The sequence below is a fragment of the Fusarium oxysporum genome, chromosome I (assembly GCF_013085055.1).
Source record: "Fusarium oxysporum Fo47 chromosome I, complete sequence".
Taxonomy (NCBI): domain Eukaryota; kingdom Fungi; phylum Ascomycota; class Sordariomycetes; order Hypocreales; family Nectriaceae; genus Fusarium; species Fusarium oxysporum.
The window spans coordinates 3,089,443-3,112,493 of record NC_072840.1 but is presented as its reverse complement, the minus strand read 5'-3'; the positions used below and the strand labels follow the sequence as shown (position 1 = coordinate 3,112,493).

The 23,051-nt window shown below is 48.7% G+C and overlaps 5 protein-coding genes across 5 annotated transcripts; 2 read left to right on the top strand and 3 right to left on the bottom strand.

Annotated features, from left to right (window-relative positions):
• Positions 1-758: 758 nt before the first annotated feature.
• On the bottom strand, positions 759-5,762 carry FOBCDRAFT_283739 (uncharacterized protein; the record flags this gene model as incomplete). The annotated part of the gene is made up of 1 exon (XM_031182025.2): positions 759-5,762. The coding sequence occupies one exon, from the start codon at positions 5,760-5,762 to the stop codon at positions 759-761; it is 5,004 nt and encodes a 1,667-aa protein (XP_031042793.2).
• Positions 5,763-7,079: 1,317 nt separating this feature from the next.
• FOBCDRAFT_283738 (uncharacterized protein) lies at positions 7,080-12,987 on the top strand (the record flags this gene model as incomplete). The annotated part of the gene is made up of 7 exons (XM_059611640.1): positions 7,080-7,685; positions 7,808-7,894; positions 7,932-9,341; positions 9,410-10,530; positions 10,578-11,360; positions 11,413-11,660; positions 11,711-12,987. The coding sequence occupies 7 exons, from the start codon at positions 7,080-7,082 to the stop codon at positions 12,985-12,987; spliced, it is 5,532 nt and encodes a 1,843-aa protein (XP_059463848.1).
• Positions 12,988-13,162: 175 nt separating this feature from the next.
• FOBCDRAFT_4387 (uncharacterized protein) lies at positions 13,163-14,210 on the bottom strand. Its single transcript, XM_031182016.3, has 2 exons — positions 14,032-14,210; positions 13,163-13,807 (listed from the first exon to the last, which is right to left on the bottom strand). Exons 1-2 carry the CDS (start codon positions 14,098-14,100, stop codon positions 13,286-13,288), a joined length of 591 nt encoding a protein of 196 aa, XP_031042784.1. The 5' UTR covers positions 14,101-14,210; the 3' UTR covers positions 13,163-13,285.
• Positions 14,211-15,286: 1,076 nt separating this feature from the next.
• Positions 15,287-18,562, bottom strand: FOBCDRAFT_283734 (uncharacterized protein; the record flags this gene model as incomplete). The annotated part of the gene is made up of 1 exon (XM_031182015.2): positions 15,287-18,562. The coding sequence occupies one exon, from the start codon at positions 18,560-18,562 to the stop codon at positions 15,287-15,289; it is 3,276 nt and encodes a 1,091-aa protein (XP_031042783.2).
• A 284-nt stretch (positions 18,563-18,846) lies between these two features.
• FOBCDRAFT_173618 (uncharacterized protein) lies at positions 18,847-22,495 on the top strand (the record flags this gene model as incomplete). Its single annotated transcript, XM_059608485.1, has 7 exons — positions 18,847-18,877; positions 18,935-18,986; positions 19,124-19,224; positions 19,775-20,316; positions 20,477-21,919; positions 22,016-22,077; positions 22,315-22,495. 7 exons carry the CDS (start codon positions 18,847-18,849, stop codon positions 22,493-22,495), a joined length of 2,412 nt encoding a protein of 803 aa, XP_059463847.1.
• Between the last annotated feature and the right edge of the window lie 556 nt (positions 22,496-23,051).

Genomic DNA, 23,051 nt, shown 5'->3' with positions numbered 1-23,051 from the left:
CCCGTTTTCTTTGTCTGGACTCCGTAGTCCCCAGCCACGAGTCAAAACTCTTTCGCTCAACATTTTCTTTCTTTTTGTGCCAAATTGTGCACGATGTGCTGGAATTAGGACGGAGAAGAAGGAAGCTAAGTGGTAATCTAGGCTGGCACACTATTGCTGCATCGCAACATTCGCATCACATGCTTCCGCTCGACGAGCTGCCTGTCTAGATGTAGAAAGCACTCTAATCAAAGAAGTAAAGGGTTCTATGCTAACAGTTCCCAAAAGCAGAACGTTTCTGGTCCATAGTATGATTTCTCTTTCATTATTGTGTGCATGTTTGTGACAATCAGGCTTTATTTTCCTCGATGCCATGGCACAGGTGGCTTACTTAGCTACCTTAATGTATAAATGCAAGCCTAGACTAATGCAAAGCTCCTTGTTTGTGCGTGCGTCCCAGAAACGCCGAGGGTTGTGTGGTGTATAAAATCGAAACAAGTTGAAGCCCCCAATCGCCGCCCATGCAGAAGAAACACCGTCAACTCCCGCCCGCTCAAAAATCACTGTCATCTACCTAATGTTTGGAGTTTCGATTCTTCAAAGCTTCGTGGGAAAGGGGTATGATCATAGAAGGGAGAAACAAGCGCCCATGCATGTCATTGAAATATTCATCATCCATCCTCCACTTCCTCCCTGCCAATTGTATCCGTATCCATATCTCCATGTTCTAATAGTGTCGGGTTCGTGAATCAAAAAGGAAGGTGCACTTGATCTCTGATTTACATGGGCATCAACCCTATCCCGCTCTTCTTGAGCGTCTTTGGGGCGCTGCCGGAGATTCTGCCTACTGTCGATGAGCCGCTAGCTTTACGGCTGGAGCTGGCACCAGTACTTCTGCGTTTTGTCACGCCACTTGTAGGCTTCTTGCTGGGGTATCTTTTCCCCCCTGTGTACCTCTTCGTGCCTCCGTTGCTCTTACTAGACGCTCGCGTCTTGGTCTGAGCTTGTGTGCTGCCTAGGGTCTGAAGCCTGCTGTGAAATGCCTGCACATCTGGCCTTGAGCTGCCGTTGAAGTAGTGCGAATCCTCGCCGTCTTCGTCCTCGAGGCCTTCATCATCCATCTCGACTTCCGAGCTGATAAGGTCCACCACGTCCTGATCTCGGCTACCACTCCGAGGATCCATGGCTTCTCGATAGTGATTGTAGTGTTTTTGCAAAATGCGGAGGATCCTAGGACCGTAATCGTTGACTTTGTCGGGGTCGATGCTTGGGATCCTGCGCATCTTCTCGAGGGAGGTAGTCCAATGAATAGCCATGAGTCGGAAGTCTTTGTCGGTAAACAAAGGCCTTCTCAAGCTTTTCTGGTTGCGAATCTTCTCCTCTGTTTGCTTTGCTTCCCTTACAAAACTTTCAACCATGTCTCGGTGTATTTCATCCAGGCTTCCCAGGTCGGTATCGACCAATATCGGCGGCCCGGAAGTACGAGAGGGTGGCTTCGCGGGCCGATGTTGGGGGAGATTGTCAAAGGCGTCGTCGTAGTCATCATCATCGTCCACTACAAAACCTGCATCCTCCCACGAGTATGCTGTTTGCCCAGTGTTCCCGCGATCAGTCTCGGTCGTCCGCGACTTCTTTTTCTGCCGGCCGACAGGCGAAGAAACGTACGTTGAGGGCATATTCGAGACTTCTTCCTCGGCCGATGCCTTGCTGCCTTTCTTGGAGCGAGACTTGGGGGTTTTCTTGGCTGCACCAGGCTCCGGCACCTGAATCGACAGCATCAACCTACGTTGACCCGAGAGGAACGATCGATATGTTGGTCCAAGACGTAGATATTGAATCGCCATGCCATGGCGACCAACCTGATTATCCTCATTGAAAGCCTTTTCGGCCGATAACTTGTCGATGACTCGGATCAGCTCATGTTTCTTAAGGCCCTTTGCCATGCCATGCCACTCGTCAGAAAGTTCTGCTTCATTCGCGGGGTACCTTTTACCCAAGAGAATATCGGAGCATTGCACTGCCGTGATGCGGTTCTGGGCTTGGACAACTTTGATGGCAGCAACGGCATATTCAGAAAAGTCTTGTTGCTCGAAAGTCAACCCAGCCTTGCAGTTGTCGCAGCTTTTTCTGCATTGTGCTGCAGAAAAGTCTTCCCCAAAATAGCGAAGAATCTCAGTTCTTCGACAATCAGATTTGTTGTCACAAAAAGCCGTAACTCTATTCAGCATAGACATTTGGCGCTCTTTTTGATCGTGGCTACCATCTCCATCCGCAATCAGCTTCTTCAGGACTCTTATGTCCGCCTTTCCGTAGAAAAGAATGCAGTCAGAAGGATTGCCATCTCTGCCTGCGCGGCCAGTCTCCTGATAATAGCCTTCCAGGCTCTTTGGAAGACCATGGTGTATAACGAACCTCACATCAGGCTTGTCAATACCCATTCCAAATGCGATTGTAGCAACCACAACTTTAACATGTCCTCTCTGCCAGGAATTCTGAACATCGACCTTTTCCTGGGGATCGCAACCTGCGTGATAAAACCTGGCCGCGATACCGTTACCCGAGAGGCTCTCAGCAACCTTTTCAGCGTTCTTTCGTGAGATAGTATAGACAATTCCACTCTGATTTGCATATCTGGAATGAATAAGAGAAGAAATTGCATCCATAACCTTCTCGTTTGTTGTCTTCGGGCGGACTTCGTAGTACAGATTCGGGCGGTTGAAGCTTTGTGAGAAAATCTGGCAGTTGTCCATTCCAAGGTTGTGCCTGATATCGACAATGACATTCTTGGTCGCGGTAGCTGTGAGGGCCATAACAGGCACTCCTGGGTACTTTTGGCGTACTTGACCAAGTATCTTGTAGTCTGGGCGGAAATCATGACCCCATTGACTGACGCAGTGTGCCTCATCGATCACAAGACGTGCGAATTTCCCTTTACGATGAAGCGTTTCCAACCCGCTGTTGAAATTGACATTTTTGCTCACCATCTCCGGGGTAACATATAATAGTTCCAGAAAATGTTCCGGGCTTTTCTCATTGAAAGCACTCATGACTTGCCTCTTGTATTCAGCTGAGCACTCTCCATTGAACGCAACGGCCTGTATCCCCAAAGCTTTCATATGATCAACCTGGTCTTGCATCAGGCTGAGCAATGGCGACACAACAATTGTGACACCACGAGTTTTTCCAGTCTTGACAACAGCCGGCAGTTGGTAGCACAGTGACTTGCCGCCGCCCGTCGGCATTAGTACAAAGGCATCTTGGCCTCCAAGCGTAGCATTGATTGCCTCGAGCTGGTTGCAACGGAAACCCTTCATTCTGAACCGATCTTTAAGCATCCTCTGGACCTCGGATGACCATGGGTACTTCATCAGCTGGGCAGGGATCGCTTCAGAAGCCATCAAGGGTAGCGACTTTTTTGATATCGCTCGTAACTTTGCCGCTGCTGGCGCATTACCTGACGTCTCTGAAAAGATCTTTCTCTGGTCTTGCGATTCGGGTGCCAGAGATTGACGGGTCTCGTAGTCCTGTGCAAAAGCGAGCATCTCCTCATCGTCGCTGAAATCACTGAATTCATCGCACGCTCGGTGATGTGTCGCTTGCGGCGTCCGTCGGCTACTACTACTCAGATGCGGGAATATGTTTGGAGGCCGGGCCTGGGTACGAGACTGAATGTCTTCCGGATCCGACGGCTCTTCGTCACTGACATCAAACTCTGCATCCACAGGGATGAGACTTGCTGGCCTAGATTTAAGTATCCGTCCCTGTTGATAAGGCGCTCCTGACGCTCTTGTAGGATCTCTTGGGAATAGTGCAGAAGGGTCGTCATCCTCCTGTGAAAGAACGCTTAGCCCTTGCGATGCTTCAATTCTAGAGCCTGGGGGGTTCCAAGCGTTTGTTTTAGGTAACTGAGTCTGATGAACCACTTGTGTGCCCGTTTCGCTAGCTGGGATGGCATCTCGTGAAGCCATCGACATATTGACATTGTTTTGAAAGACGGGTTGAGTACCTAGTACGACAACTGGTGCAGGGGCTGGACCAAGATGTGAGGTCTTAGTGGTCGCAAGAAACCCGCCAACATCGAGCCTAGCATCCCGAATGCTTTTAAGGAGGCCATCTTCAACTTCTTGGATTTCATCAGTAAGATCATCTAACCGAACTTCGTCCTCGTCTGTATCGAGACTCTCCTCATAGGCTTGAGCGATCTGCTGGGCCAGCCTCTCTCGTTTCTCGCCGAGGATTCTGTATTCTTCGACTGGGCCAGCGAGTTCAGCGATAGCAGATCGTTGCCGTTTCAGACGCTCTTTCTCAGCCTTGACCTCTGCACGCTGCGGTTTCGACCATCTTTCGTTTATTGCCTGCGAAAACTTCTTTCCATTTTCTTGAATGAGTCTATCGAGAAACTCTGCCCAATTGGTCAAGGCATTTGAGTCGGAAGCCAATTGCTTGAGGAGAACCGGTTCTTGGCTGGAGGGAGGAAAGGCCCCGCCACGTGACTCGTGAAGACTATCGCCAGCTATCGGTCTATTGGACTGTGAGCTGTTTGTTGTGCTTGTTGGCTCGCCAGTAATAGTTGAGCCAGACGAAATTTGACGTTGGGAGGTCGTATGGAGGTCAATTTTGACAGCCGATATAGGAGGCTTGAGCTCCGGCGACTCAACGCTGTCGCTTCCGACCGTGGAAGCCTTCAAAATAGTGAGAGAGTCATTATGAGACGGCGGTGTAAGAAACTCGTCATCAGAGTCGGGAATAACTAGCTCATCCCCTGTAGGTATTGTATTTGGCGGTAGTGATGGTGCTCGTGGTAATTTGGTATCTCCAGAGCTTGCGGGTGCCTTCAATGGGTTTGTAGAACCTTTCAGGTCCTGGTTGGACTCATTAAAGGGGGCTGTTCTCTTTTCGCGGATAAACTGGTTGCGAACCCGAGTTGAAGGCGACAACATAACATGGTCTTCCTCGCTAATTGATGGGATGTCGCGGATTTGACGAGCTCGAGTACTAGACAGTCCATTCTTGCGTCGAGCGGATCGTGTCGGGCTTGGAGGTGGAGGTTCGGTGCCTAGAAGTTCGTAGACGTCGGGTAGATCACCGAAATCGCTAAATTCCTCTTTGGAAATCTCATTGCTCTTCCTCTTCCTACCGCTTGACACGGCCGGCTCGGGTTCTGGTCGAGTCGCATAGTCTTCGCGCCATAGCTTCACGTCACTATCGAAAGACAATGAATCGGAAGAAGCAAAGGTATCGTCGGTCAAGTCCATATAATCGATACCGCCAGTCTTGAGCTCTGGGAAGTCGGGACTACTCGTGGGCTGTCGGGCTGGAGCCGACATTGGAACTTGTGTTTTTTCGGGTGGCGACTCATTCAATCGTTTGACAATAACATCTCGCTGGGTTGAAATGTCCTGAGTGGCAGTTGAAGGCGTAGGGAATTGCTGTGGTTTGGAAACAAGGCTGGGTTTCTTGGCTTTCGAGCTGAGCACAAGGCGTCCCATGGCGTCTTCCTCGTCGTCGAATATCACCTGGTCCATCTGCCGCGATATTGGGCCCAATCCAGCCCGTCCATTGGATGTACCGGACGCGTCGCTTCTCCCTCGAGTAACGACTTCGGGGCGGTCAGATGTAGTAGTCCGTATGTTCTGTCGTGCTTGGGAGCTTGAGTGTTGAGATTGAGGCAAGCTAATCTGAGAAGAGTCGCTACAGACTGGAAAAGATGGCGTTACAGGCTTGGAGCAGGCTTGATCATTCAACAGCCAGGACAGATGCTCGGCAAGGTTGTTGCGAGTCATGAAGCCGACACTATGATGTCGGAGCGTCTTTCAGCTGCCTTTGTCAGAAACATCGAGTAGTTGGTATATTGTGATATCTCGAGTCGTGGCAAAATGATTGAATTTGGAAAAGCTCTGCTTGTTATCATGGCCCAGGGTTCGAAGGTGGCTGTCCCGCTCTAGCGCGTCACGCGTTTGGTACTAAAGTGGGAGGTGCGAGAGCACGTGATTCACTGTTCTGCCTTAATTTACTGCCAACTTTGGAGTATGATTTCAAATTTAGAGACGTGCCATTCTAGCGGTAGGCATTCAGCCTCTGAATGGCTCTCTTTTTTTTTTGTTTCTATTGCATAAGGTACTAGGTAGCGTTCATTGTTACCACCAAATACCGAAGCATGTCATGGCGCAATTGCGGTTTTATACTTCATAACGTTGTTTGCAACTCAATCGTAGAGGTATATTCAAGCTACATGGACGAACAGAATAGAATGGTTACTTATCTAAATGAAGATAGCGGAAGACAACAGATGGATGTTTCATAATTTGGTATGGGTCTGCACCAAGATCGTATGTTATATTCAATCAATTGACCTGCACTACTAAAATAGTGTGTATTTAGTCAAGCTCTTGACTGATCAGTCAGTGTCGATTCGAGTGGAATTTAGGGGTTTTCTGCCTGACTAAAATCCCAAAGAGTCCATCGCCGACCATTTCACGACTTCTGGCGGGAAATAATTCCAATTCACGCTGTCTCACCGCAACCAGACCATTGAATGTGATAACGATCATCTCAATAAGTAGATGCTGCCTTCCAAGCCAGGCATCAGTGGGTCTCTTTGGTCAAGGTGTTGGCCAAGATCACGAGCTTTCGCGTGTTGGTTGCTCGCCATTTTAGGCAGCACATACCCCTGTACCCCAGGAAGCTGCCACTAACACGCGTTGTGGGACGCGGTCTAACCTCACTGACATTTAGGCGTAGGGTAGTGGGGTAGACTTCTATTGATGGCGGTAGGGATGGCTTCAGCTGGCCAGGTCAAAGAGGAGGGGTTGGCATTTGGGCAAGTTCCATTCATGTGTATATAAAACTGTTGAGAAATCCTCTCTTGCTCGGGTGTTCTTTCTCTGAGTACCTAAGGCGCTCTAATAGCTTGATATCATATTCGTTTGACTACTGCGACAAGATCACTTTGTGTCATCCGCATTGAACGAGCTCAGTACTTCGCATTTATACACGTTTTCTCTCCCCTATACACCCTCAGCTTCCTTATTTTCTCTATTTCCCACCCTATCCTTCAAGCTCTTTTCTACTACGTCCAGAATTCCTGATCTCCAACAAAAATGGCCGGTCTCCCAAAGCTCCCTGCTCCTCATTCGGAGCTGGCGAAGTACATCTTTGACCACAAAGACATAAACATCACCGAAATCATGGAGCCATATCGCGAGTATGAAGCGAACTTGCGATCTATATATGCACAAGATCGCCAGAACCCAATCCTCGGTGACCCCTATCTCAATGTGGTTCCCCTCTTTACTGAGAATACCAAGTTCATCACCACTCGCGCACGTAATCTGGACGCCGAGTCTGACGAGGAAAAGTCAAAGTACATAATGGCTCTTCCAGATGATAAGCGTCGTGCTCATGACTCCCCTGCGACGGTTGCGAACCTCGAAGAGTTCCAGAAGAACTTCAACATATTCTCAGAATCATCACTGGCTGACTTAGACTGGTCAAACGTTGTGGCTGCTGGTTCTTCAGTCGTCAACTGTCTTCTGCCTGTCCCTAAAGAGTTCAACACAACCAAAAGAAAACTTCGAGAGTATTACCACGAGAAGTTCTGCCCTGCTTCCGATGTTGATCTCTTTCTGTATGGGCTCAATCACGATCAGGCCATCGACAAGATCAAACAGATTGAACAGGCAATCAAAGATGCTCTTTTGAATGAGGTAACAGTCGTGAGAACAAAATATGCAATTACAATTGCTAGTCAATATCCTGTTCGTCACATTCAGGTACAGAAACCCACACTGCCTCACGTCTACCATAATGATCACTGATTGTATTCCAGATTGTTCTCCGCGTCTACAAATCTGTTAGTGAAATCCTCACTGGCTTTGACATTGACGCTGCAGGTGGAGCATATGATGGAACTCAGGTAAGTCAGCATACGTCATGAGAACACATTGTCTTAGCAAGGGGGTCCGGAGTTTTTGGCTTGGTCTAACGGGACTCAGGTATATGTGACTCCCCGGGCTCTCGGAAGCTTCATCACGCAAATCAACCACATTGATCTTACTCGTCGAAGCCCTTCTTACGAGAATCGACTGTCAAAGTATTCACACAGAAACTTTGAGGTCTACTGGCCTGAACTCGATCGAAACCAGATCGATCCAACCATCTTCGAAAGAAGTTTCAGAAGAACTCTAGGCTTGGCTCGTCTCCTTGTTCTTGAACGACTTCCAACCACCACAGCTCGAGATACTTATCTCGACAAGAGACGTGAGGAGCGAGGCCGGCCCAGGGTTTATAGATCCCACCAGGTCCTCCACGGCAACATCAAGGACTATCATGAGGATGAAATTGCTGATTGGTTGTCTGAGGAGGACGTCAGTAACTATCATACCTTCACTGTGCCTTATGGGCAGCACTTCAATGCCAAGCGGATCGAGAAACTCTGTTATACGCGCGATCTTCTTCTCAATGCAGAATGGAACCAGCCCGATGATCGAGAGGTTTACCTGCATCGCCACCCTGCATTCTTTGGGCGTGTAGAAGACGTGATTGAAGACTGCTGCGGCTGCTGCCCAGAGGCTGTTACGGACCAGGAAAAGGAGGTTGCAGAGAAGGAGGCTGAGATTTATATCAAAGGCAAAGTCTCCTTCTTGATCGATGACCCTGGTCGACAGCAAATTGGTTCTTTCAACCCTCTGACTGAGCAAGACTGGACTGATATGGCGTATGTGGGAAACGTTACCAGGCTTTGCCAGTCGATCGTCGATGGTGACGTTGACGACGTATCAAACTGGCTAAGCCAGGAAGATGCCGACCCTAACAAGAGAGACTACACTGGCAGAACCCCTCTCCACCTCGCCGTGATGACATCGACGCCAGAGGTCATTAAGTGTCTTGTTGAGCGTGGTGCACGGCTGACTGCACGACTGGCGGATGGCAAGAATGCCCTACACCTCGCTGCCTCACGAGGTGATGTGGAGATTATCAAAATTTTGATGGAGAAGTCAATCGAAAACGAAGAGGCTGAAGAGGAACGACAGGACAAGAAGCGCCGAGCAGCAAAGAAGCCCAGTTCTGACAATAATGACGGGGTTCGTAACGAGGGTGCTGCATCAGATCCCGATGGAGAATCAGATGGCGAGATTATTGATGACGAGACAACAGATGCCGATGCCGCATCTATGACTACTGGGTCTTTCGTCAAGATAAAGCAAGTTGAAGCAGAGAATGCTGAGGATCTTGTTCCCGAAGAGTCATCAGACGAGCCGGATTTCTTCAATGTTGACGCCTTAGCATGGGATCTCCAGTGTTCTCCTCTTCATCTTGCCATCGCAGAAGGCAACGAGGATGCTGTCAGGGTTCTTTGTGATGTAAGTGAAATCAAATCTGACTCCCTAACCTAGATGTCAAGGAGTTTTTACTGACAAATACTACGCAGTACGGGACCGATTCGATTCTGCCCGTCAAGTCTCTCGCGGAACATGGCGACAGTCGTGTGATTCTGACACTAGTTCTGGCCTTGACACTGCCTAATGACAAGGCCAAATCGATGGCAAATCTCCTCATGCGACTCGGTGCAACATCTGCCCAAGCTGATTCAAAAGGATGCACTGCTTTCCACAGATATGTTGAATCTGGAGAGGTGGAACTCATCGATACGCTCCTGGATAACGATAAGACGGGCATCAAGGCAGCTATCAATCACATGGTCTGCGATGGAAGTTATTGGAACGCAGAGACTATTGCTCCGATCAACACTGCGGTTCAGAGTGGTGATGTCGCTTTGGTGTTGAAGCTGCTGACTGCTGGTGCTGCAGCTCACATCGACTTCGATAATTGGTTGAAGTCCGCCAAGGTCTCCGACATGTCTGGGCGCCTGGGCAATCTGGAGACCAACCAGAAGATGTATAAGGAGACTGTGGAACAGCCATTAATCACCGCCATCCGATCTGGTCGCACAGACGTTGCAATCAAGCTTCTTGAAGGCGGCGCCGACCCAAATTCACTGAATACAGAGACACATCGGCTAATCTTCAATGAGTATCAGAGAAACTGGAACAAGGGTCAATCAGCTTTAGACCTGATCCAGAAGTCGCTGAAGAGTCTTCGTGGATTCACCGTTGAAACGAACGGACCTGTGAAACCAAGGGAGACCCCAGGGATGGATGAATTCCTGAGCCACTTCACTCCTGGAAGTTACTCTCATTGGGTTGTTTCAGAGCAAGTTGGGAGTGAAAAGAGGTCATTCGCGTCTCGTCTCAAGCGATATGAGGAGGATATCAAGAAGAATCCAGAGCCTAAAGGAGTTCCGGAAAAGCTGGAAGCAATCAAGGAGCTGTCAGCAGGCTTCAAAGCCCTTGAAGAAGAACTCATAAGCCGAGGTGGGAAAACCTTTGATGAGTTGCATCCTGACATCAAGACGAATCTGAGGAACAATGCCTCAAGCACAAGTAGCCGAATCAAGGACGAGAAAAAGGCCATCAAGCCTTTCGAGTTTCACTTCTCATTCAACAATGACCGTGATATGACGGAAAAGAGAAGAGATGGCTACATTGAGCTGTAAGTACATCCAGATCGCTTTTCATTGTCTTATCTAATTGGAACAGAATGGAGGCTGCGTGGGCGGGAGACATTGAGAAGGTCAAGGAGCTCTCCCTTCAAGCCTGGGGTGCCGAAAAGGATCAACCACCGCTCAAGATCGCTGTCTCAGATAACATGGGCAACACTCCTTTCTCGGTAGCCTTCCTTCGAGGACACCATGACCTAGCAAGGGCTTTGCTTGAAATTGTAAAGGCACAATGGTCTCCACCCAAAAAGGATAAGGTCCGCTTCAGAATGGAGGCTGGCAACGAAGATGAGGAGTATGAGTCTGATTCCGATGGCTCTGATAACTCCAGCGAGAACGAACCACGAATAGTGTCTGAGAAGGTGCAGGACAAGTTCACCATCGACGATATTGGGCATGTTTCTATGGAGGTGGAGTCTCATACCAAACCCCTCCAAATCATATGTGAATCGGTTCCAAGCTGGTTGATGGAGAAGGAGAAGGTTGTGTACCGATATCAGAAGAGAAGCTTATTCGTCCACACGTTCGACACCAACGATACTACTGGCCTCAAGCTCCTTTTGGACTTGGCACAACACTATTCAGGTCAGAAGTTTGAAGGCGATGACGCCGATCAAGAGGACGAAGGCTCGACCTGCAGCTTTACCTTCCCCCAGTCGGATTTCAAGTGGGCAGTTGAGCACGGGAAGACTCAATTGCTCGCCCTAGTGATCAAACGGACTGGGGCAGGCATACCACTCGATCATCTCGTCAAGAAGAGTGGTGTCGAGCTGAAGCGAAAGCCGCGATATTACCAGGGGCTGACCGTCTACGGCAGGAAAAGGTACGAAGTAACGTCCATCGTCTTATTTACTCACCACTAATTCATTTCACAGAAAGGATTGGGCAAATGCTGGACGTGGTATGGTTATCAAAAGCAGCGGACTGAGGACGCCGCCTCTTCTCCATGCTGCTCTGGGTGGTAGTGTGGAGAGCGTCGAACTCTTCCTTGGAGATGCCCCGCATAGGTTGTATGGCGAGTTTGCCAAGTCCAAGGCCTCCAAGGAGGACTCAAGATTCAAGCATTTGAAGGAGAGTCCTGGCGGATTCGACCGCGCAATCTCCAAGTGGCTTGGAGCTGATAGTAAGCACTTCAACCAAAATCTTTACAAACAGTACTGACTCTGTTGACAGATGATCTCGTGATTCATTGCGCGGTTTTGGCGTATCCTGGAGACAATGCTAACGAGCTGCTTGATTATCTTGTTGAAACTTGCCCAGACTTCATCGAGAAGAAGAACTCTGAAGGTGATACACCGCTGATGGTAGCTTGCCGCCTTGGAAGAATCGACGCAGTCAAAATCTTGCTAGCAGCCAATGCGGATCAGTCGGCTCGGAACCAAAGGGGTGAAAACATCCTCCATGCAGCAATCGAACGCAGCCCCAAGGCATATCAGCTTCGTGAGCTTCTGGACCTCTTGGACTCAGGCCTTCGCAGCCATCTTTTCCTCCAGCGAAAGAACCTCAACGAGAACGGCACCACCCCCGTACACGCTTGGATTTCCCAAGTTTCAGGAATGACACTTGGTGCCGACAATCGCAACAATTACCGCAGATATAACGGCTCAGGGTATGCTAAGCCATACATTGGCCAAGAGAAGGAATTGGTCCTGATGCTCAAGCTCCTTCTCGAGTATTCCAAGGGCGAGGAACTCGAGATGCTCAACGGTGCAGGGGACACGTGCCTTCACACGGCGATTATGACTGGCATGATTGCCGCTGTTCGCGTCTTGGTAGAATTTAAGCCCAGCCTTGTCTACCGGGAGAACGCCGTCGGTCGGACTCCTGCTGAGCTCGCGCATGACAAACTCACTAGCCAGAAGTTTACCATGCCTGACAAGCCCAGCATCAAAGACCGAAATCGCGTCCACGATACCTTGCGAAAGAACTCGGAGGAGTTTATCCAGGAGGCCGCCATGGACGCTCATTCAACAGAGCAGAGGAGATCGCTCGAAAGTCTGGGGCTCAGTGACACCTACAAGCCACAGGAAGTTCCTCTGATTTTGGCTTCCATGGGTGTTGAGAAGAATCGTTCAAGCAAAAGGCTCGAATCCCGAAGCATCGACCTCGTTTTATGGGATCTCTGCCGCACCACAATGAAGCAACATCCCGGGAAACGCCGGTTGGTAAGCTTGAATGAAGCCAATGATGTTGCTAAGAGATTGGGTGAGAAGTACTCAGCGTCAAGGTATTTCAGCGTTCAAGCTCGGGTTGACGACGAAGAAGTCGATCCCGATGAAAAGGAGTCCGGCACAACGATTGATTTTGCTGTCCAGGAGATGAAGTCTCGTCTGTCTCAAGCCTGGGAGACGAAGCGACGCCATGGCTCAAAAAACAGTTCGTCGGGCTCTGATTACGGTCGTTCTTCCAGTTCCGATGAAAGTTCCGATATTTATGAATCACTGTATTGAGTGGTGTCTATGTTGTGGCCATCAAGGCAAAGGATTTGATTTTCTTCTCAAATATGCATCGAGTCTTCAATCGATTCTTAACGAGCTTGCACTTGGGGACTTTGGGGTTTATTTACTTATTATGCGGCTGTCATGTTTCTTTTTCCGTTTTCACATTTTGAGACGAAAATGAATTGTTGATATGAGATGGTCCTAACTAATCATGAAATATCATTCGTAAAAGAAAATGGGAACGCCATTGTGTTTAACTTATCTCTCTCAACTTGTAAAGCAAATCGCAAAAGTGTGTCAAACTCTCCTATGAGACATAGACAACTGCCTGAGGTGCACCATCACCCCAGATTCCAATAACTGCCATGGTGAAACCCAGAGCAGAGAAGGCTGTTCGTGCAATGTAGCTGTGGACAAGGCCCTCCACCTCCACTCTCACCCCCTCGCCGTTGATATCATCAATATCTTCCTCACTGGCAGGCTCACTGTGAGCGTCGCCTAAAACCTCGTAGCTAGCCTCCATTTTAGCTCTTGGGGATTGCCGAGGCGCCGATGATGCGACATGTCGGGGAGCAGGCGCGGGGATTAGAAGGGGAGCGACGAATGAGAGGGTGGCGAGGAGACCTGTATAGAGAAGGTAAGGGTGGCGAGAGGAGCGGGGAGCGAGAGCAAAGCTGATGAGGAAGGGCGCAGAGGCGAGAGAAGTGAGGGCGAGGATGGGTGTCTTGAGAGCAGCGTTTAGAGAGGTGAGACCGTGGGAGGCGGAGTTAGAAGAGGGAAGTCGGAGTAGGACAGGAAGGGCGAGAGAGGTGATGGAATAAGAGACACCCTAGAAGACAAATATTAGCAAAGATTGGTAAGAACTCGATGGTATGTGAAGCAGTATGCGAAGCAGCATGCGACGAGGCATGACAACATAACATGATTACGCCAGGCCATAGACAAAGAAAGGTATATGCTATGTTCAGTTCTTTGCGAGCGTAGATGTGATAGAATTCTGTGACATCACTTGATACACAGGCTGCTAGGGTCAATGGTAGAATCCGAACGTACCGTCAGTAAGCCCAGCGAGACGGTGCCCACAAACTTGAGGAGCGAAACGCTCGTTCCTGTCGCAGTCATGGCTAATGGCTTGCTTCTTTATCAATGGGTATTGTTATTCTCTCGGCGATGTTAATGGATAAGCAAGATATCCCTGGGTGGGGGATAGATTAGTAGCAAGTAATGATGTGATTAATGGGTCACGATAGGTACTCAAGTAGTCTACCACGAAACCCAGGAGGCCCCTGCTGGATTATCCTTTCCCCGGGGTGGCCAGCAGCCGCTCCAGCTGCAAGCTGTTTGCGTGAGTGGGGTCAGGAGGGGTAATATAATAAGGCTAGGGGTGGTCAGAAAACGTCTGACGTGAAGATCTGATTTTGTATGGTGAATGCGGCTTCCCGCGTCTGACGTATTTTGACACCCCGCGGCCTTTTTACAAACCACTGCAAGCCTCATATTATTATAAGTAATTGGTTATCCCTGAAAAGGTCAGATCTTCACAAAGCCTCTTCGGAGTTTCTTTTCTCCAGTCTAGGGGTGCCATTGTGGCTAGAAAGCACGCGTTTGAAGTTGGCGCCTCCGCGTCTAAAGTGGACCACATCGCTTAAAGGATTGTTTCTCCACTGTAGGCGCAGAAAACTCAAGGTCGTGATTCTGCAATTTCTTCCTTTCTTCTACTCTTAACAAAACGCACAACAGCCACATTTACACCTGTAAGTTACACCACACTTGTTTCCTGTATAATCTCGCATGATGAGCTCCTTTTTTCAAACCCTCCATTTCTCATAGGAAGAGCCGTCTGAGACTGCCCTCGGCATATGTATTTGCTAGCTAAGCTCCTGACAAGATGCTCTTCTCTTCGTCTCTGCTGTGCGCCGCTCTCGCGTGTGTTTGCACGCGGAGACAATCATGAGCGAGCGGGCGGTCGGTGAGCCTGGCAAATGCGTCGGGGGCGGTGGTGCTTATAAACTGGGTTTCTGAAGTTTCGAGATGTTGTCACCTTGTTATGTTCGATCATCATATATAGTCACACGGCTGACCAACACTAGCAGGATCTACACCAGTGAGCGATTCGTAAGGTATTGACACGGTCAGGATAAAGATATGAAACAATGACACCCTTACTGCGATTCGCCCATTCATCAATTGTTCTTTAAGATAGTCTATATAGCTTATGTACCATTTGTCATTACATCTTGACGTGTTTCTTCTAGTGACTTCTCTCGTTGCCAATTACCGAAAAACTTTCTGCAGGCCATCGTACGAATCAATCACTGTCGCTCTCATCCACAACAACTCGCCGTCCACGTGCTGTGCGTCTTACAATAACATCGTTATCGGAAAACTCCTGGCCTCGTTGCTTCCCGGTCATCTTCAGAACTTCTCCGAGGTCTGGAATATCATCACTTTCCTGCGTGCCTGGGAATTGGGTCGGCACATAAAAAGGTTTTGTTGTTTTATCATGGGCACACTCAGGAGTGGATGTTGATGAAGCGGATGAGAAACTTGTTCGTAGAGAAACGGGCTCCCTCCCACTCGACATCGGGTGATTATCAGAAACGATGAAGTCCAGAAGATCTTCGCCATTGTCGGATCCATCAGTCTCAATCATATCGCTGTCGCGTTCACAATCATCACCGACCTCGTCGCTGTTAAGCCCGCCATTCTTCTGCCGAGGCTTTCGTTTCATTTTCGATCTAGGCTTGCTGCCTCGTTTTGGTCGCCCACGACCTCTAGGTATGACCTCGTCCTCTTCATCGTCATCGTCCTCTTCATCATTCTCTTCAGAAAGGCCCTCATCCACCATGGAGCCAACAGCAAATGTTTGCAGTGCTAAATCGGATGACAATCTCCTTCGTTTCGCACGAGGTTGTACCTTTGAAGGTGGCTTTCTATTTTGTTTCTTCTTGACTGACGCTGTTGCTCCAATTCCTTTCGCTTTCGTTGTTGGTGTTTCGTCTGTTGGTTCGGTTTCTGATTCAGATCCAGCAAATGCGTGTACTGGTATCTCCAGGTAGTTGCTCCTATCTTGGTATCGACACGGCAAAACCAAGCTTTCTGGATCATGTGCCATCTTGTGCCACATTTTGACAAAGCGTTTGGTGCGTGTCCCATGCTTTAGCTTAAATACTGGTCTGAGCTGCCTCTGCAGTTCTGGGTGCGCTGTCATATCAGGCATATCTGTCTCCTCAATTATGCTATGATTGAACGGCAAGTTGCGGTATGCCCTGTTGAGCTCCTTAAGCTCTTCTTCATCGAGTAATACTTTGCTGAGTTCAGGCACTGTGGCGAGGTCACCCAGCTCCGGGTTGCGTTTGTTCTGTTGTTGTTTTGCTCTCCCACCAATTTTTAACATGCTCGCCACACTCTGAAATCCCGTCTCAACTCCGTCAGGCATATGAAACTTTTTCGGTGGCTTCTTCTTTCCTGCTGGTGCTCGACGCTTCTTCGGCTCCGGCAATGACTGGTCCTGTGTGTTTTCGACGGGAATGTCAACGTGTCGTTTGTCCACTTCGGGTACAACGCCTCTCGGAACGATTCGTGTCGAGAGATCAAATCGAAAATTGAACCGGCTTCCCTCGCAAATCAATGTTTGCATCTTTTCGTAGTTGTCCTTGGATTTGGCAAATTGATCCTCTTCCTTGCCACGCATAAGTAGCAGCACGATGTTACCCGCTCGTTTTCGGCCAGTTCTTCCCATTCGTTGCAGCATTCGAATTGGGGATGCCGAAGAATCATAGCATACGATTAGATCGACCTGTCCGATGTCCAGTCCTTCTTCTCCGATTGAGGTAGCAACGAGCACGTTAAAATCACCCTTCTTGAACCTATTGATTGCCTCAATTTGCTGTGCTTGCTTCATGCCTTCTCCTCTCTTGCCGTCAGCCTGTCCAACGAAGACACTAGCTTTGATAAGAGGTTGATGTTTATTCAGCATGCGCACAATATCTTCAGCAGAATCTCGGTATTCACTGAACACGATTACACGAGTCGCCGAATTATCACTCTGGTCCATGAAGTGATTCAACACAGTGTCGGCCAAGGCTGTGAGTTTGGGATGTCCCACAAACCCTTCCGTACGAAGCCATTTGGAAATTTTATCCATCATCTCCTGAAAATTAGAATCCTGAATCAGTTGGCGCTTGTACTTGGAACCCTTTTCTCCTCTGCCTTCCTGTTCGCTACGCAAGTCGACAAGATTGTCATAGAATGGCTTAATACCGTGGAAGTTTAGCAATTTTATCGAGTGTGCGATGCTGGTAAGAACGCTGAAGACAGCTCGCATCATGTGTTGCACGCCCTGGTTCGCATGCCTCCCTCGAGAAGCGAACCATTCTCTTTGGGATTGCATCAATCCGTATGCTGTGATAGCCATCGGGCTTCGTCCAAACCAGATATTTTGCGAGCTCAGTTTATCCGTCATCGGTTTCAGGGCCTTGGTGAAAAGTTCGCTAACTAGGACCATTTCGTCGGACGGATCAAGGACAACCTGTTCGATATTCCTCTGATGAACATACTGACGAATGTCTATTGAGTCTTCTGTGCGTATTTCGCAATGAGATATGCCCAGGTTGTCAATGACTTCTTGTACTGTCTCGATTTTTGAGCCAGGTGTGGCAGTCAATGCTAGTACTCGGAAGCTCTTGGAGAATCGTCGGATGAGTTTTGTGACCTTGGCATATGCATACTCTCCAACCGCGCGATGAGCCTCATCGATGACCAACAGAGCTATAGATTTCGGATCGGCATATCCGTGTGATATATCATTTAGTAGCGTCTGGGGAGTCATGAAAAAGACTCGACGTGACTCCCACTCATCAACACGGAGAGCTGGAGGGATATCACCTGTCAACAGTGTTGTTTCAGACCGGGGGATACCCGCAATATTGTAGCAAGCATCGACTTGTTGTGCCACAAGGGGCTTTGTTGGAGCGACGAATACTAGCTTGGCTTTCTTGGTCCATCGATAGAAGTTGAGCATGACGGTTGCAGCAATAAAAGTTTTCCCAAGACCAGTTGGCAATGCTACTAGGGTGTTGTTAAACAAACTGTTTTTGACGATACTGAATTGGTAATTTCGAATAGCGCCTAAGTTGGTGGGATAAACCCATGTCTGCATAGCCTCAGTGTCGACTTCATGGTGTGTTGGTTCTTCTCGAGGAAGATCGGCGCGGAACACTCTTGTCGCTGCTGGCTGGGAAGGGCGCGGGCCATCGCTTGATAGCGAGCCGCCAAAAAGGGTCGTCTGACGCCAGTTTCCGGAACTTGTTCGATTGAACCCTGTTCGAGGGGCTGGACCAGCTGGGGCTGCTACAGACACATTCGATCTCGACTGTGGCTCTGGGGATGAGAATGCATCTGAGGGGAGATCTTCCAACTCCAAAGCTGCCACAGCTGCAGAGTTTGGCCTGTTTGAGGGTTGCGATACTACTGCATGTAAAGCTTTTCTGTTGCCTTGTCCGTTCATAGAAGACGAGACTTGATCAAGAGCGGTAATGAAATCCTCATCAGCGATGTCATCGTCGAACTCATCACTGTCCATGGTGGCGAATAAGTGTAGTGACGCGCGGCTTCTCAGTATGCAGTGATTTGAATCAATAATTAAAACATTCTGGACGATGATGTTGTTTTTCCCCTTGTGATAGTGGTTCCCTGACAAAAACCAGGCACATGCAGATGATTGATTTAGCTAAGGAAGGCAAGGGCGCGTTGCCCATGTCCGGGTCGCGCTGGGTTAAAACGCGATATCACGTGATCCGAGACATATCTGAGGCAGGTACGAAGTAAGGTAGGTATAGCTTAGGTAGGATCTTTCCAGCTTTGACAATGTCTTACTCAGGTCCAACATTGAACTTAGGTACCTAAGTTTAGTAAGGTAGGTATAAGGTTAGTAGGTACCTGGTAGGTTGGCTAGCTGAGAAATACATCATCAGGCCATCAATGCGCAGTGTTTGGAAAACCCTAAGGTAAGGTAGGTGTACCTTAGGTACGCAAAGTCTTTCTCGTACTTCCTTTGGAAGCACTTACTTTTCGCTCTTTACATGTGAAGCAAAGTAGATACTAGGTACCTTTGTAAGGTAATCGATCCTTGGTTTCCATTTAGGTTCCGAATTTACACCGTTTGGCTTTCTGGTAAGTTAACCGCTAATTTGGCCAAATCAGGTAGTGAGGCTGCCTGGTCGAGTGGCTTTTATGCTCGCCAGGGTTAGTGGGGCCTTCGTAAAACGTCACAGCTTGCTTCGCGAAGAGAACTTCTTTGTCTTCGACAACATTTTACCTTCTTCCTCACGTATTGCTTCATCTCCGCACCACAAACGTCGCGGAGCTTGCGCAAATCTTTGTCATCAATCTTCGGCTCTCGCTCTCACGTCGACAGAGATAACGCCGCCGAATCGTCGCGTCTTATTCATTTCAACTCACTACACTACACAGTCGCACGAATCTCGACCGACCTACACACGCTTGTCCCTGCATTGGTGTAGACCATCTTCAGGCTGCGATCGCCATCTGAAGGAATCGCGTTTGACGGCTCGAGGCTTGGATTATCATCTGCTGCATCTCTGACTAGCTCTGGTCACCTTCCTCAACCACGAACTCGATCACGTTTAGCATTTGAGGTTGTGAGATCACCACACGGCTCCCACAAATTCGCAAGTGCAATCACCTGCGCTTCTGATACCACGCTATAAAGAAAAACTACATACAAAAAAGGGAAGGAGAAAAAACCAGAAGTACAGGCAAGACTACCAAAAAGAAGTGAAGGGAAAAAACCACTACTATCACTATCTCGAACCATCACCTACTACTATGGCGCCTCGAGGTCGTCAGAATACCAGCGGGCGCGAGACGCGGAATGCGCGCAAACCAGCTACCACCTCCAGAGGTGGAATTCAGAAGCGCAAGGCTGGTCGTGTTGATGGCGATGGCGATTTGGATATGGACAGTGCCGGTCGACGTGCTAAGAAGGCTACCACTGCTGATATCAAACCTACTCGGTCCAGTACTCGAACTTCAACACGTGGCGGCCCCTCCAAAAATGCTCAAAATGTGCTGAAGCATTTGAGCAACGGCACCGCTGCATCCCTTGCCTCTCGCATTTCAAGTGCTTCCTCTGGCAAGGGTCCCAAGACTCGATCTCAAGACATGACAGGCCTGACGGTTCTACGAGTTGGTGGTTTGAAAGAAAGCAAAGCAGCCAGCAATGCTGGAGGAGGTGTCAACGACCTCCTTGGCTTTATGGAGAGAAAAGCTGGTTCATTCCGAACTGGATCGAAGCGAAAAGTCGCCATCAAAAAGGTATGTATCGTCATTGACAGGGCTTCAGGTGCGGAATATTCGACTCGGCTATGCGAGATTCGGAGAACTATTTATCGATCTACCATGCATCCTGCTATATAATTATACACCCCCGCACCTCAGCTGATGCTATTCAACAACGCCTGCTAACTCACTGTAGCACCATACAGTCGGTGACTACGTCTACATAGGAGCGAGTGGGGAGGATGCTTCCGAATTAATCAAGCTCAACACATTCACGTTTGCTGGTGCGCCTTTGGAGGTCATCGAAGTGGACGAAGTCCCTGATAGGGGCACGGCAATCGAGTCCAAGTCTACTCTAGAGCTCCGTACCAAACTTCAGGAAATTCTAAGTTCTCGATATCTTGGCACCAACAAGCTTCTCAATTTGGATGCCCTTGCTTCAGACGCAAACCTCGTCACTTTGGGCATGTTTGAGAGTCGAGAACGTGCTCTGAAGACATTCAGGGGACTCATGGCTGTCTGCGAGAGTCTTTTCAAGACGGATAAGGAGAAGCAAGATGCAATCGAGAGCATCAGTCTGGCAAACAATAATATCGATGATGTTGGTCAAGTGGAAGTCGTTGCTACAACTTTTCCTCGTTTGAAAAATCTCGACATGAGTGGCAACCAGGTGGCTTCAATGCAAGCACTCCAACCATGGAAGGGCAAGTTCAAGTACCTCGAAACCCTATTCATGACAGGGAATCCCATTGAAACCACAGATCCGAGCTACCCATCAACCCTTCTGGAATGGTTTCCCAGGTTGCAGAACATCAACGGTACCCAACTACGCACCCTGGAGCAGATTGCTGAGCAGGAGGCTGCCCTTAGGCCTAAGCCAATTCCCCAGAACGGTCCTGATTTCAGGGATGTCGGTGGTATTGGCGAAAACTTCCTCTTGGAATTTTTTGCGGCATATGACAGCGACCGACCTGGCCTTGCGTCGAGGTTATACGACGAAGACAGTCGATTTTCTATATCGGTTGACACACGAGCTGCTCCGGATCCCAACGCTGCTGCACCTATGTCTTGGGCTTCGTATATCAAACTATCGCGGAATTTGACAAAAATCACCATGCCGAACCCTCGCATCCAACGACTCTTCCGTGGCACTGCTAGCATTCAGGATGCTTGGAAGACCCTTCCCCTTACTCGACACCCCGACATCAAAGTGGAAATCAACAAGTACATCATGGATTGCCATCCTTTACAGGGACTTGTCGACCCCAGCGGCCAGAGCTCCGGAGGCGTCGATGGCTTGATAATTGCAGTGCACGGTGAGTTCGAGGAGCATGACCCCAATACCAATGCTACGGGAAAGCGAAGCTTCTCCCGTACGTTCATCCTTGGACCCGCAAAGCCAGGGCAGGGGGTCATCCGAGTCGTTAGCGACATGCTGTCGCTTCGAACATACAGTCAACTCCCCAACGTGTTCGCAGCGCCTGCCTCAATTCCTACTACGGCACCAGCCGATCAACACCAAGCAATGATCACCGAGTTATGCAAGCAAACGGGCATGACACCCCAATACTCCGAGATGTGTCTTACCCAAGTGAATTGGGAATTCGACCAGGCTTTGGTAATATTTAACGAGAAGAAGGTATGGGTCTCATTTATCATGAAAGCGGGTACGGAGGACTAACAATTCCAGTCACAACTTCCAGCTGAGGCTTTTGCTACGATGATTGGCTCATAGGATGGCTGGCCAAGCATCGAGGCTGTGGACCCAACTACGACAGGACGATACGGAAACATGCAGTGTGTTTAGGGTTCTCACAAGGTCGGGGGAAGAATGGACAATTATATCAAAAGGAGTGGGTAGAAATTAGATTAACAGCGATGGTTTGCAGCACTGTTGGAGTTTATTGGTCCATGCGGATATTTGCATCATAAGTGGTTATAGGCGATACTATTTGAGATTCGGATCCAGGAAGACTTCGGTTTGGTGAGGAAAGGCAGGCAGTTTGCATAAATTATAATGAAATACCGTTACAGAATGAAGACGCTGTATCTATATGTTCTCCTTGGTCTAAGCCCTCTACTATATCGGGAATGGGTTATAACCCGTTCGGAATTGTGTTATAGGTCAGGTTTCGGCTGCAATCGTGTTCTGGTACCTGACAGGGTCGCTCATACTCGCGTTTATACCTATGGAGGGAGTATCGCGAGGAAATGAACGTACAGACCTGGCCAAGCAACTAACAATTGTAATGTGCACTGTATATACCTAAATCCCATTGGATGGCCATCATTCTTCATTTGTTTCGATTGGTTAGGCTTGCTCCATAATCCAAATAGAACACAGACGATACACTTTCTACATTGGTAATAAACTGACAACTACCTGAGTTTTGTTTTTGTTTTCCCATAGGCAGTATAGGGTAACATCGATCCATCTGTCTGCCAATAGTTACATGAGTATTGGTTTCAGGTGACTATTATTCAATCATATGATATCTGAATTAATCGTCTCTTGCTAACCTACTCAATGCAAAGAGGAACCGCCACCGGTGAGTGGTCTCCCAGCCTACGATTCGTTCATTAGTATAATCCGTGGCTATACCTTCAGATTTAACGGGTTCGTTGCGATGATCTTCTGAATGCCCTTGATGAATTTCGCCCCACCGGAATACTAAACACGTTCACTGCTACAAAATATCTAGTAGTTACAGGCGACGATTCATTTCGTGATATAGTATGCACATATTCGAATAGGAAGTTATTGCTGGCCA